Source organism: Cebus imitator, unplaced genomic scaffold (assembly GCF_001604975.1).
Source record: "Cebus imitator isolate Cc_AM_T3 unplaced genomic scaffold, Cebus_imitator-1.0 Scaffold341, whole genome shotgun sequence".
Taxonomy (NCBI): Eukaryota; Metazoa; Chordata; class Mammalia; order Primates; family Cebidae; genus Cebus; species Cebus imitator.
The window spans coordinates 9,254-23,013 of record NW_016107656.1 but is presented as its reverse complement, the minus strand read 5'-3'; the positions used below and the strand labels follow the sequence as shown (position 1 = coordinate 23,013).

At 44.0% G+C, this 13,760-nt stretch overlaps 1 protein-coding gene and 1 pseudogene across 1 annotated transcript; one reads left to right on the top strand and one right to left on the bottom strand.

Annotated features, from left to right (window-relative positions):
* Positions 1–5,859: 5,859 nt before the first annotated feature.
* On the top strand, positions 5,860–7,483 carry LOC108287376 (annotated as a pseudogene).
* A 1,370-nt stretch (positions 7,484–8,853) lies between these two features.
* RAET1E (retinoic acid early transcript 1E) lies at positions 8,854–11,900 on the bottom strand. The gene is made up of 4 exons (XM_017505732.2): positions 11,895–11,900; positions 10,335–10,491; positions 9,401–9,661; positions 8,854–9,149 (listed from the first exon to the last, which is right to left on the bottom strand). The coding sequence occupies exons 1-4, from the start codon at positions 11,898–11,900 to the stop codon at positions 8,854–8,856; spliced, it is 720 nt and encodes a 239-aa protein (XP_017361221.1).
* Between the last annotated feature and the right edge of the window lie 1,860 nt (positions 11,901–13,760).

Below are 13,760 nucleotides of genomic sequence, written 5' to 3'. Positions count from 1 at the left end.
TAGAAGCTCAATAAATACTAGTTGTTTTTGTTATTACAACAGAAATGAAGGGCCTTTCCTAAGAGTAGAAGTCATGAAACCACTTGAAGCCTGAATCTCATTTACAGCATCCTAGCTGAGTGGTTGTTACACTAAGATGCTTCCTTCTCCATACCCCTTTCATGGAGTCTGCTCTGCCCACATCCCTGGAAGGGGCAGCCCCAGTCCCCAGGTGACCACACTCCCTGTTCGATAGGGATGGAATCAAGAATGAATACCTGGCTCAAGCAGATCCAGTAGATACTCTCTCCAAGTAATGTAAAAACAGAATTGAGAAACAAAGTGACAAGACAAATTGACTCAACAAACTGACTCGACAAACTGAGTCAAGGAAGGAAGTGTAGCTGGGAACCCAGGTGAGCTCCAGGGGACATGGAATGGGATAGGAGCGTAGAGAAGCTGTTCAGCAGAGAAGGACAAATGGAACAGTGAAAGCAGCATGTAGAGAAGAGTGCATACGGAGCCCTGATGGTGGTGGGTGAAGACAGGAGTTGCCTAACACTTTCTGGTCTCAAATTTCTCCCGTGAGTACCTATGTGGCCTTCTACCGGGAACTGTTCTGAGTTCTGCACAGTCATTTATTTATTTAAAACAACAATTATGCAGCATGTGCTAGTATTACCCCCAATTCAGAGGTAGGGAATGCAATAATTTGTTACTGAAATGCCAGGGCATCAGTCTATGTCCTGTGGCTTACAGCACAGAAAGCCAATCACTGGATTGAGTATTTTGGGGGAAGAAGGCTTTCTTTGGTGCTGCCAAATAAAAATAAGTTGAAGTAAGTCTCAAATGTCTGACCAACTAAAATTGGGGGTGTACGTAGTGGGGAAGGGGTGTAGCTACCCACAGAAAAACATGCATTAAGGAGGGGTAAGAAGAACAATTGGTTGATGGGAAGCAGATGGTTGGTGAGGAAAACAGGAATTATGGAGAGTAAGGAGAGGAGTCTGGTGTCTCCTTATTTGGACGCAGTGATGTGATTTCACTTCCTCAATACTATCTGAAAGTCAGAAAGTTCCTGAAAAAGAAATTTAGAAAAGACAAATTTAAGTTTTAAGCATTAAGAAAAGCAGGGTCCATTTCTATGTTTAAGAGAAAAAATGGCAAACATCAGTTCTCTGGGGAAATTGAGCTAGTTTCACCTTCACACACCAGAACTTCTTCCATCTTTGGGCAACTCTTACTATTCAGTAAATGTTTTCCTTATATTCAGTTACAATCTGTTTTGTAGCTTCCAAGTATTCGTCCTAGCTTCTTCTCTTGGGACCTCTCAGAGCAATCTATACCTACTCCCAAGTGATAGTGCTTTAAATATTTTAAAAATGCCATTGAACCTCAGGCACCTCAGTGCTTAGTATGGCACAGTGTTGAGTGTGGCCCATGACAGCAGTGTCCAACCCCTGCTGGCTGTGTGACTTTGGGCAAGTCACCTACCCTCCTGAAGCACCAGATCACCCCTCTGTAATACGGGAATAATTGCCTCAACTTGTTTCCCACAGTGTGGAGGATAAAGTGAAACAGCATGTAAAGCACTTGGCACAATGACAAGTGTGCGCTAGACGCTCCTAAGGGTTGGCTGGGATCATTCTCTCTCAGCTCATTGACATCACATCATGAAGCTTTCAGATCTCGAGTCTGTCATCTAACCTGCTTTCTATCCCAGCTGGCTTTGCTATTGTTGCGTTTTTCAGCTTTACTGAGGTATAACTGACAAAAATTGTAGGCCGGTGCAGTGGTTCATGCCTGTAATCCCGGCAATTTGGGAGGCTGAGGCAGGCGAATCACGAGGTCAGGAGTTCGAGACCAGCCTGGCCAACATGAGAAAAACCCCTCTCTACTAAAAATACCACAAAAAAAAAAAAAAAAATTTAACTGGGTGTAGTGGCAAGCACCTGTAATCCCAGCTACTCGGGAGGCTGAGGCAGGAGAATCCCTTGAACCTGGTAGGCAGAGGTTGCAGTGAGCTGAGATCTTGCTGCTGCACCCCTGCCCAGGTGACAGAGTGAGACTCCATCTCAAAAAAAAATTTTTATATATTCAACATATATGACATGATCATTTGACGTAAATATGCATTGTGAATGATTACCACAATCACATTAATGAACATATCCATCACCACACACAGTTACCATTGCGTGTGTTGTGTGTTTGGTGAGGGTACCTAAGGTCTACTCTTTCAGCAAATTTTAAGTAAACAATACAGTATTATTAACTATAGTCACCATGCTGTACATTAGATCCAACTTATACAACTCATGACTGAAAGTTTGACCAACTTTAAAGTTTGGCCCTTTGACCAACATCTCCCCCAGGCCATGACAACCACCATTCTACTCTCTGCTTCTTTAAGTTTGACTTTTTAGATTCCACATGCAAGGCAAATCATGTAGTATTTGTATTTTGACGTCTAGTTTACTTAAGTATCATAATGTCCCAACACTCTCCAGATTCGCCCATGTTGTCACCAATGGCAGGATTTCCTCCTTTTTATGGTTGAATAATATTCCATTACAAATCTATGTATATTTATATCTACCTACTTATGTGTCTATATCACATTTTCTTAATTGGCCTGTCAATGAACACAGGCTGTTTTCATATCTTGGCTACTGTGAACAGTGCTGCAATAAACATGGGGGTACAGATCACTCTTGGAGATACTGATTTCATTTCCTTTGGATACATACCCAGAAGTGGGATTGCTGGGTCATATGTTAGTTCTGTCTCTAACAGAACCGTTTTCTCTGCTATTTTCCATAATGGCTATACCCATTACTGTTTCCACTAACAGTGTGCAAGGGTTCCCTTTTCTCCACACACTCACCAACACTTGTGTGTGTGTGTTTTTTAATGATCACCATTCTAGCAGATGCAAGGTGATATCTCATTGTGATTTTGATTTGTATTTCCTTGATGATTAGTAATGTGGAGCACCTTTTTATGTATTTGTCTTCCATTTGTATGTTTTCTTTGAAAAAAATGTATATTCATGTCCTTTGCCAGCTTTTAAAACTCAAATTTTGTTTTTGTTTTTGCAAAAGAGTTGTATGAATTCTTTCTGTGTTAAAGACCAACATTGAATATTAATTTCTTTATTAGATATATGGGTTGCAAGTATTTTCTCCCATTCTGTGGGTTGCCTTTTCACTCTGTTGATTATTTCCTTTGTTGTGCAGAAGCTTTTTAGTATGATATAGTCCCAGTTGTTTATTTTTGCTTTTGTGTGCTTTTGGTGTCATATCAAGAAAATTATTACCAACACCAATGTTAAGAAGCTTTTCCCTATGTTTTCTTCTAGTAGTTTCAGTTTTAGGTCTTAGATTTAAATCTTAATACATTTTGGGTTAATTTTTGTATAGGTTGTAAGATAAAGGTCCAATTTCATTCTCTGGATGTGGTTACCAAGTATTCCCAATACCATTGATTGAAGAGACTATCCTTTCCCTATTGCATATTCTTGACACCCTTGTCAAAGATTAGTTGACCATATATGTGTGAGCTGATTTCTGGGCTCTCTGTTCTGTTCCATTAGTGGTCTGTATGTCTGGCCAAGGACTCCCCCACAGACCTCTTCCCCTCCTGTCCCCTTGGCAATTCCCTCTTCGGTGAATTTCCCTGTCCTGCAAATTTCAGCCACTTTAGCTGCCCCAAGCTCTGATCTCTGCCTTCTATGCCTCTTGAGACCCCTGTGCTCTGCTTGGACTTCAGCTCACATGGGGAACTGTCCCCAGGCAGACAGTTGTAGGGCTCACCATGGGAATTTCCCTTCTCTCAAGGATAACAGTCTTACATGGCCTGTTGTCCACTGCCTGACAATAGTTGCCTACTTTCTTTATTCCTGGGATGCAAGGTGGTTTAACATATGCATAGGAATAAATATGATTCACCACATAAGCAGAATTAAAAGCAAAAACCATTATTATCATCTCAATAGAAGCAGAAGAAGCTTTCAAAAAAATTCAACATCCCTTCATGGCAAAAACTCTCAACAAACAAGTCACTGAAGGAACATAACTGAAAATAATAAGCACTGTCTATGACAAACCCACGGTTAACATCATACTGAATGGGCAAAAGCTGGAAACATTCTCCTTAAGAACAGGAAAAAGGCAAGAATGCCCACTCTCACCACTTCTATTCAACATAGTACTGGCAGTCCTAGCCAGAGCAATCAGGCAAGAGAAACAAAGATGCGACATACAAATAGGAAAAGAAGTCAAGCTATCTCTCTTCACTTTCGATATGATCATAACTAGAAAACCTTAAAGACTCTGCCAAAAGGCTCCTAGAACTGATAAATGATTTCAGCAGTTTTAGGATACAAAATCAATGTACAAAAATTAGTTATTCTATATACCAATAATGTTCAAGCTGATGGCCAAATCAAGAATGTAATCCCATTTACAACACACACCTAGGTGCGCGTGCGCACCCCTAGGAATACTTATAACCAAGGAAATGAAAGATCTCTACAGGGTTAACCTCAAACTACTGCTGAAAGAAATCATAGATGACACAAGCAAATAGAAGAACATTCCACACTAATAGGTTGGAAGAATCAGTACCATTAAAATGGCCATACTGCCCGAAGCAATCTACAGATTCAGTGCCATTCCTATTACACGTTCAATGTTATTTTTCACATCATTAGAAAAAAAACTATTCTAAAACTCATATGGAATGCAAAACCAGCCCCATTAGCCAAAGCAATCCAAAAAAAAAAAAAAAAAAGGGCAGGGGCATCACATCACCTGACTTCTAGCTATTCTATAGTAACCAAAACAGCATGGTACTGGTACATAGTGAGAACATGCAGTATTTGGTTTTCTGTTCTTGAATGAATTGGCTTAGGATAATGGCTGGGACAGAATAGAGAACCCAGAAATAAACTGCACATCTGCAGCCATTTGATCTTTGACAAAGTTGACACAAATAAGCAATGGGAAAAAGTACTCCCTATTCAATAAATGGTGCCGGCATAGCTGGCTATCTATATGCAGAACAAGAAACTGGACCCTTAACTTTCACCATACAAAAAAATCAACTCAAGATGGATTGAAGACTTATTTATTTTTTTATTTTTGAGAAGGAGTCTCGCTCTTGTCACCCAGGCTGGAGTGCAGTGGCAGCATCTCAGCTCACTGCAACCTCCATCTCCTGGGTTCAAGCAATTCTCCTGCCTCAGGCTCCCAAGTAACTGAGACTACATGTGTGCGCCACCACACCCAGCTAATTTTTGTATTTTTAGTAGAGATGGGGTTTCACCATGTTGCCCAGGATGGTCTCGAACTCCTGACCTCAGGTGATCCAGCTGCCTTGGCCTCCTAAAGTGCTGGGATTACAGGCTTGAGTCACCATGTCCAGCCAGATTGGAGATTTAAATATAAGACCTCAAACTATAAGAATCCTAGAAGAAATTTTCAGAAATACCATTATGGACATTGGCCTTGGGAAAAAAAATTTAACAAGTCCTTGAAAGCAATTGTGACAAAATCAAAAATTGGCAAGTGAGACCTAATTAAACTAAAGAACTTCTGCAGGGTAGAAAATAACTATCAACAGAGTAAACAGACACCTACAGAATGGGAGAACATATTTGCAAACTGTGTAGCCAACAAAGATCTGACATCCAGAATCTGTAAGAAACTTAAACAATTCAACAAGCAAAAACCAAATAACCCCATTAAAAAGTGGGCAAAGAACATGAACAGACACTTCTTAAAAGAAGACGTACAAGTGGCCAACAAACATAAAAAAATTCTCAGCATCACTAATTGTCAGAGGAATGCAAATCAAAACCATGATGAGATACCATCTCATACCAGCCAGAATATCAATTATTAAAAAGTCAAAAAGTGGATGGGTTGCTGGGCGGACCGGTCATGGAGAAGAAAGGAGATTAGCGGGCCACTGAATAAGCTAAAATGATGCCCACACCAGTTATCTTGTTGAAAGAGGGGACTGATAGCTCCCAAGGCTTCCTCCAGCTTGTGAATAACATCAGTGCCTGCCAGGTGATTGCTAAGGCTGTAAGAACCACCCTGGGTGTCCATGGCATGGATAAACTTATTGTGGATGGCAGAGGCAAAGTGACAATTTCTAATGATGTGGCCACAATTCTGAAAATTCTTGATGTTGTCCATCCTTGCAGCAAAGACTTTAGTGGACATTGCCAAATCCCAAGATGCTGAGGTTGGTGATGGTACCACCTCAGTGACCTTGCCGAGTTTCTGAAACAGGTGAAACTGTAGGTGAAGGAAGGTTAACACCCTCAGCTCATTATTTGAGGTTTCTGCACAGCCACCTAGCTGGCAGTTAACAAGATTGAAGAGATTGCTTTGACTGTGAAGAAGGCAGATAAAATGGAGCAGAGGAAGCTGCTGGAATAGTGTGCTGGGACTGCTCTGGAGCTCACAGCAGAAAGCTTTCTTTGCTAAGATGGTGGTGGATGCAGTGATGATGCTTGATGATTTGCTTCAGTTTAAAATGATTGGAATCAAGAAGCTACAGGGTGGAGCCCTCAAGGATTCTCAGCTGGTATCTGATGTTGCATTCAACAAGACTTTCTCTTATGCTGAGTTTGAAATGCAACCCCCAAGAAACACCACAATCCCGAGATTGCCCTTTTGAATGTCGAGCTCGAGTTGAAAGCTGAGAAAGATAATGCTGACATAAGAGTCCACACTGTTGAGGATTATCAGGCGATTGTCGATGCTGAGTGGAACATTCTCTATGACAAGTTAAAGGGGATCCATTATTCTGGAGCCCACATTGTCTTGTCCAAACTCCTCATTGGGGTTATGGCCACCAGTGCTTTTCTAACAGGAACATGTTCTCTGCCGGCCAAGTACCTGAGGGGAATCTGAAGAGGACTATGAGGGCCTATGGAGGCTCAATCCAGACCAGTGCAAATGCTCTCTCAGCAGATCAATGCTGTCTCAGCTGGGTCGATGCCACATGTTTGAAGAGACCCAGATTAAAGGTGAGAGGTACAGTTTTTTTACTGGCTGCCCCAAGGCCAAAACATGCACCTTCATCCTCCGTGGCAGTGCTGAGCAGTTTATGGAGGAGATGGAGTGGTCCCGCATGATGCCGTCATGATCATCAAGAGGGCCATCAGGAATGAGTCAGTGGTGGCTGGTGGCGAGGACGTTAAGAGGGAGCTCTCCAGGTACTTTTGGGATTCCTCAAGGACTATCCCAGGAAAACAGCAGTTGTTGATTGGGGCATATGCCAAGGCCAAACCTCAGTGTAATACAATATACCCATATACCAAAACTGCACATTTACTCCCTGGATCACAAATGTTAAAATTATAAAAAGGAGAAAACCCAATTATATTAACATGCTTCTCTTACAATCCTGTTTTTAAAATAACTAGAATTTTCTGTTACTGCATAGCTACCCTAGCTTGAAAAATAGAAATAATAATAATTTAAAAAAAGAGGCCAGGCACAGAGGCTCATGCCTGTAATCCCAGTAACTTGGGAGGCTAAAGCAGGAGGATCACTTGAGCCCAGGAGTTTGAGACCAGCCTGGGCAACATAGTGAGATCCACATCTCTATTAAAAACTCTAAAAATTAGCTGGCTGGGGTGTTGCATACCTGTGGTCCCAGCAGCATGGGAGGCTGAGGCAAGAGGATGATTCAGCCTAGGAGTTCAAGGCTGCAGTGAGCTGTGTTCATACCATTGTACTCGAGGCTGGGCAACAGAGCAAGACCCTGTCCCAAAAACAAACAAAACACACACACACACACACAAAGCCCCCACCAAATCTAGTGCATCATCAGCCAGATCTTTAGTTCTTCTTATTAGATACAATTTTCTTGTGATAGCAAGTATTTAAAAATTATTAATCTGTTTTTTAAATATATAAAATATCTTCTTATTGAAGGGACAGATGCGTTGAATTGTTACCTTTATTTCTGTTGAAACTATGAAGAAGAAATTAGGAAGACTTTAGGTTTAAAATGAAAGACAGATTACGTACATTATATTCTTGTGAAACCATGAAAATAAAAATAAAGGAATAAAACAAAAAATACTTGCCAATTTTATCCAGTTGTATGATTATGATAGAAGGGATAGTCTGAAAACAGTTGTAAATACGTTTATAATTTGTATAGTTCTGATAAAAATTACCAGATAATAAGAATTTACAACCATATCCTCATTGAGAATGGAGGAGAAAAAGAAAGATTTCCACATGACATTTACTCTAGAAACATGTTTGGTGTGTCTGTTTTAAAATAAAAAAAACAACAACAACAAATAAAACAAAAAACTAGTAACACACACTTTTTTTTCATTTAGTTTTAAAGTGTTTATCAGAAAAGAACTACTTGTGGCTGGGCTTGGTGGCTCATGCTGTAATCCCAGCACTTTGGGAGGTCAAGTGGGCAGATCATTTGAGGCCACGAATTCAAGACCCACCGGGCCAACATGACAAAACCCTGTCTCTACTGAAAATATGAAAATTAGCCAGGTGCAGTGGCTCGTGACTGTAATCCCAGCACTTTGAGAGGCCGAGGGGGGGCAGATCACATTAGGTTTGTAGTTGGAGACCAGCCTGGCCAAAATGGTGAAACCCCATCTGTACTAAAAATACAAAAATTATATGGGCATAGTGGCTGGTGCCTATAATCTCAGCTACTTGGGAGGGTGAGGCAGGAGAATCGCTTGAGCCTGGGAGGTCGAGGTTGCAGTGAGCCGAGATCGCACCACTGTACTCTAGCCTGGGTGACCACAGTGAGACTCCATCTCAAAAAACAAACAAACAAACAAAAAACAATGTGATAATTTTTCTGTGGTCAGAGTTTCTGAGCCATGAATGTCGGTTCTGGCATCACCTCCCAGTGCTCTGAGAATTCCCCAAGCCAGTGATTGCAGTCTCCCATTGAGAGCTTCCTGAGATACTTTTCCAGCTCTCTGTCTTTCTTCCATGTCTCCTTGATCTTGCTGGCTTCATGATTAATTGCTGTCCAGGTCATGTTCATCATATCAAAGAGGAGAGATTGCTCTCTATTGATGGCAAACTGCCAGGACGCACCAGTGCATCGTTCTGCTTCACATTGACAAAACATCTTGGCCTGCGGAGTGGAAGGACCTGCAATCCAGACACAAAGCCATCATCCTCAACTCTTAAGAAGTCCATCATCTTCCAACAGGTCAAGTGTTTCTCTGCACATTTAGAGGCCTGTATTCTTTCTGCCTGGACTTGTCCTTTCTTGCCCGTTGGGTCCTATGTGCCTCTATGATTGGGCCAATGATCAATCAATACACAAATACACCTAAAGCCCCTCCCCACCTGTGCTCTTCCCTCCCCTCTCTTGCTGCCTGCCTCCATTCCACACTTACCACTGGTGTTTATCTGCGGTTTGATGTCAAGAAGGAGCATCCTGAGGTTTTGCCCCACTTCTCCCAGCTTTTGGGTCAATTCTCCACATGTGATGGTGGCATTTACCTTCTTCCCCAGGAGGCCCACAGGTTTGACCATGTTGCTGTCACTGTCATACTGAAGGAAAATATTTTTATTCATGAAGCCCTGTGCTTTGCACCAGGGCTGCCCTGGTCTGGACCATGATTTTATAGCAAAGTCAAAGCAAAGAGAGTGAGCACCTGTGAGAGAAAAACGCAGGTGAGGTCCAGGACAGGGGAAGAGGCCCATTAGAACCCTCGCTTCTGTGTCCCCAGACTTCCTGGACCCGGCCAGGTTGGCAGAGGGGGTGGCTCCATCCCAGAATCCTTCAACCTTCTGGATCTCTGCTCCCATCTCCCCTTGACTGTCTGGGGTGAGATACTTGATGGTACCAGGGACCTCTGGGGTCCACTTAGTGTTAACAGCGTTAACAGGAGGATTCATGTCACAAATACTTTTAGCAACATCTACCAAATTCCGAGGTACAAAACAGACAAGCCAGTGTGTGACCTCCTGAGACTTCAAATCTAGATGAACACATAGGACCTTCAACAAAAGGAAAAAGAGGCATTTATCATGGGACACACACCAAATTCCTCCTGGGTCCTGGGTGTTCAGGAAAGGGTCCTGGAGTAGAAGGTGGGAGGTAGCATTGTAGAGCTGTCACCTGTGAGCCAGTGCCTGGCCTGGGATCTCAGGCTGGGGTCTCCCACAAACTAGGGGTAACATCCCAGGGATCCTCTTCCTCACCTCATCCTTAAGAGCAGGTACCCACTTGCCTGAAGCCTGCATGAAGCCCCAGTCACCTACCCCCCACCTTTCTCCCTCCCCCTCCCTGTCCTCAGCCCGGTCTTGTGATCTCAGGACAGTCACCAACCCCGATCTGCAAGGCTGTTAGTAGCAACAGTAGATGGCAAAGAAGGTGCACAGGGCGAGGAGTCAGGGACACTCTTGGCACACTGTGGAGAGTAACAGGCAAGAAGTGGGCGGGCACACATACACCCTCACTGGAATGGTGAAGAAATGTTGTCTAACAGTGTGGCTGTGGGCACTGCCAGCAGAGGCACAGCAAAGGAGAGGCCTGTAGAGACCCAATTAAAGAAGAACTTTGTGAAAGGAGTGTTTTTCAAGTATTCAAAATATAATTATTTATTGAAAAATAACAGGAGACATTTGAAAACAAAATTAACTTTGAATAAACTCTCTCTCCTCTCCTATCCCCACTGCCCCTGCAAAAAAAAAAAACCCTCTGGTGTGAGCAGCATGGCTGGAGGTTATGTGAGCTCCTTCTCCCTTCCTCCAATTTCCCCTTCCCTTCCCCTCCCTGCCTCTTTTGCTTTTCCTTTTCTTCCTGGTGCCCCCTCCCCCTTCCTGTATTTTCTCTCATCTCCATTCTCCCCTCTCCCACTATTCATAACCCATTCAAACTCTGTACTCTTAAAGGGCTGAGATTTTCTCTCAACCCCAAGCACACCCCAATATTAATCAAACTAGCTGTGAACAACCAGCAACTGGTCTACCATTACAGATGGATTTTCACCACCCGAGCCCCTGCTTGCCTCCTTCACTCCCAAACATGCACACGTTCCCTCTGCACTGGTGTTTGGAATACCGGCCGCTCTCCACTCCCTACTTTGTACCAGCAGGAGACATTTGTCCTTCTGCCTTCTCTAGGATGGAGAGGCTTGAGGTGACTGCTTTCTCAGAGCCTCTATGCACAAATTCTCAGAGGAGCAGAAATCAGCTCAGTCCCTCTGGGTGTGGAGAGGCCTATGTAGCAGAACACCCGCCCACCGTGCACAGACAGTGGCGCAGCCAACTGTCACATAGTTATTCTAGAACAGGGCTTCTTGTTAGGAAATGGATTCAGTTCACTACTGATTCATCATCAGTGAACAATTTTAGCAGTTGTTGGAGACCAGCATGTAATAGCATACATATGTTTTCCTTGATATGTAGGTAGGGGGCCCCACCTTTTTTCAGGGTTTAGGCTTCTGCAGGCCCTGGCATAGCGGTGACAGTGGCCCTACCTCGTGTCTGGCGGGTGCTGGTGCCCTCTATCGCCTGGTTTCTGTGTGAACACTTTAGGATCACCCTGCTCTCTAAGGCCCGGAGCTCCTGCCCCTGAGCTGAGCTCGTGTTCCCACTGCATTTCACTGAACCTCGCTGTTTTCTTCTTGTAACTCCATTCCCCTCCACAACTGGAAGACCAGCTCTTCTCCTGCATCTTCCTTGAAAGACACCTGCCCACTTCCTTACAAAGCCCCCACCAAAGTGACACCAGCTACTTGTGAATGGAGCCAACATTACTGAGGATTTAGAGGTTATGTGGTAAGGCTGTGAAGAATTTTTTTTAAAAAATCACCTATTAGCTGGACCTCTTTTCTATCTCTTCTTTGAACTAGAAATAAAACGTCTATTATTTGACCACACCGTCATCTAGTCTCCAACCCTCGTTCTTGGCCACCGTCCTCCTGGCCAGGGGATTGCAGACCAATGGGCGATTGTGTCACCTGTATGACACAAACTATCTTTTGCCCTAAAGTTTAGTTCTTCAGTTTTCTAGTTTCCCTTTGTAGATTAAAACTTACAAGGAGCTGGCGACCAGCTTTTCTTCTTGTCCAGGTCTGTTCTATATGGTGACTGGAGAGCAATAGATATACAGTGAATGCTAATTGAATGCCTGGGTGGACAAATGGATGGATGAATAGAAAGGTGGGAGGGGAAGTGGACGGGTGAGTAGGTGGTTGAAGGAATGATAGTAGACAGGTGGGTAATTTGGATGGCTGATGGATAGGTAGATGGATAGGTAGGTGGATAAGATGGTGAAGGGGTTGCCAAGCTTGGAGAAAGGCCGAGCCTACTTGGCCCCTGTACCTGTCCCCAGCTGCCAAATGGCTACTGACAACAGAGCAGCCAGAGTGATCCTTCCGAACCTCACCACACACGTCCCTCCTCTGCTGCAAACCCTCCCAAAGTGTCCCTTTTCTCTCAGTAAAACCAAAGTCACCAGTGATGCCTAGGGAGCCCTGCGCAGCCTGGCCAGCTGTCCTCTACGCTGCCCCCTTGCCACTCAACTCCTACCCCCACCCTCGGCCTCCTCGGCCTCCTGACTGATCTTCAGAGCCCTGCAGTTGTCCCCGTGCCCCAGGACTTTGCATTGCCTTCCCCTCAGCGTGGACTGATGCTCAGGCATCTGCTGGGCTCACTCCCACACCTGCTCCAGGTGCATCCTTCCATGCCTGCGCCTCCCATTGCAATCCTTTTCATTTCTTTCTTTCTTTTTAAAAATTGTGGTATAATTCATGTAACATGAAATTTTTCATCTTAATCATTTTTAAATGTAGAGGCACCTATTTCCTAGTGCAAGATCTCTGCCTGGCCAGGCAATCCGGGATCTTCTTCACCTGAACTTTTCCCCCTAAAGCAATGACCACTTTAAAACATATCTTATTAAGCCCAGCCCAGTGGCTCATGCCTGTAATCCCAACATTTTGGGAGTCCAAGGCAGGTGGATGACCTGAGGTTGAGAGTTCAAGACCAGCCTGGCCAACATGGTGAAATTCCGTCTGTAATAAAAATGCAAAAATTAGCTGGGTGTGGTGGCCGGCGCCTGTGACCCCAGCTACTCAGGAGGCTGAGGCAGGAGAATCACTTGAACCCAGGAGGTAGAGGTTGCAAACAAAACAAAACAAAACACAACAAAACCCAACCCACAAATGTGTTGTCTTACAATTCTGGAGATCTGAAGTTGGAATGGGTCTTGTTGGGCTAACATCACTGTGCTGTCAGGGATGTGTTTCTTTGGGAGGCTCTTGGAGCGAACTGTCTCCTGCTTGCCTTTTCCAGCTTCTCCAACTGCCCACATCCATGGCTCAGGGCCCATTTCCCCACCTTCAAATGGAGCTCCACCAGGCTGGATCCTAAGGGTGCCCCCCATCTTGTTCTCCCTCTTCTGTCTGCCTCTTTCTCTACAAAGATCCTGTGATTACATTGGACCCATAGGGAAACCCAGAAAATCAACCTTCTCCAGGGCAGATTATGAGCAACCTCAGTTCCATCTGCAGCCTTCACTCCCCTTTCCATGTAACCCAGGGAAGAGGTTCCGGGGATTCACACCCAGCATCCTCTGGGATTGGCGGGAGGGGGTGGAGGTGGCAGGTGATTATTCTTTGCTACACACATACCATATAATTTACGTATAAATCATTTTTTTCTTTCTTTTTTTTTTAAATGGAGTCTCACTCTGTCGCCAGGCTGGAGTGCAGTGGCACAATCTCGTCTCACTGCAACCTCCTC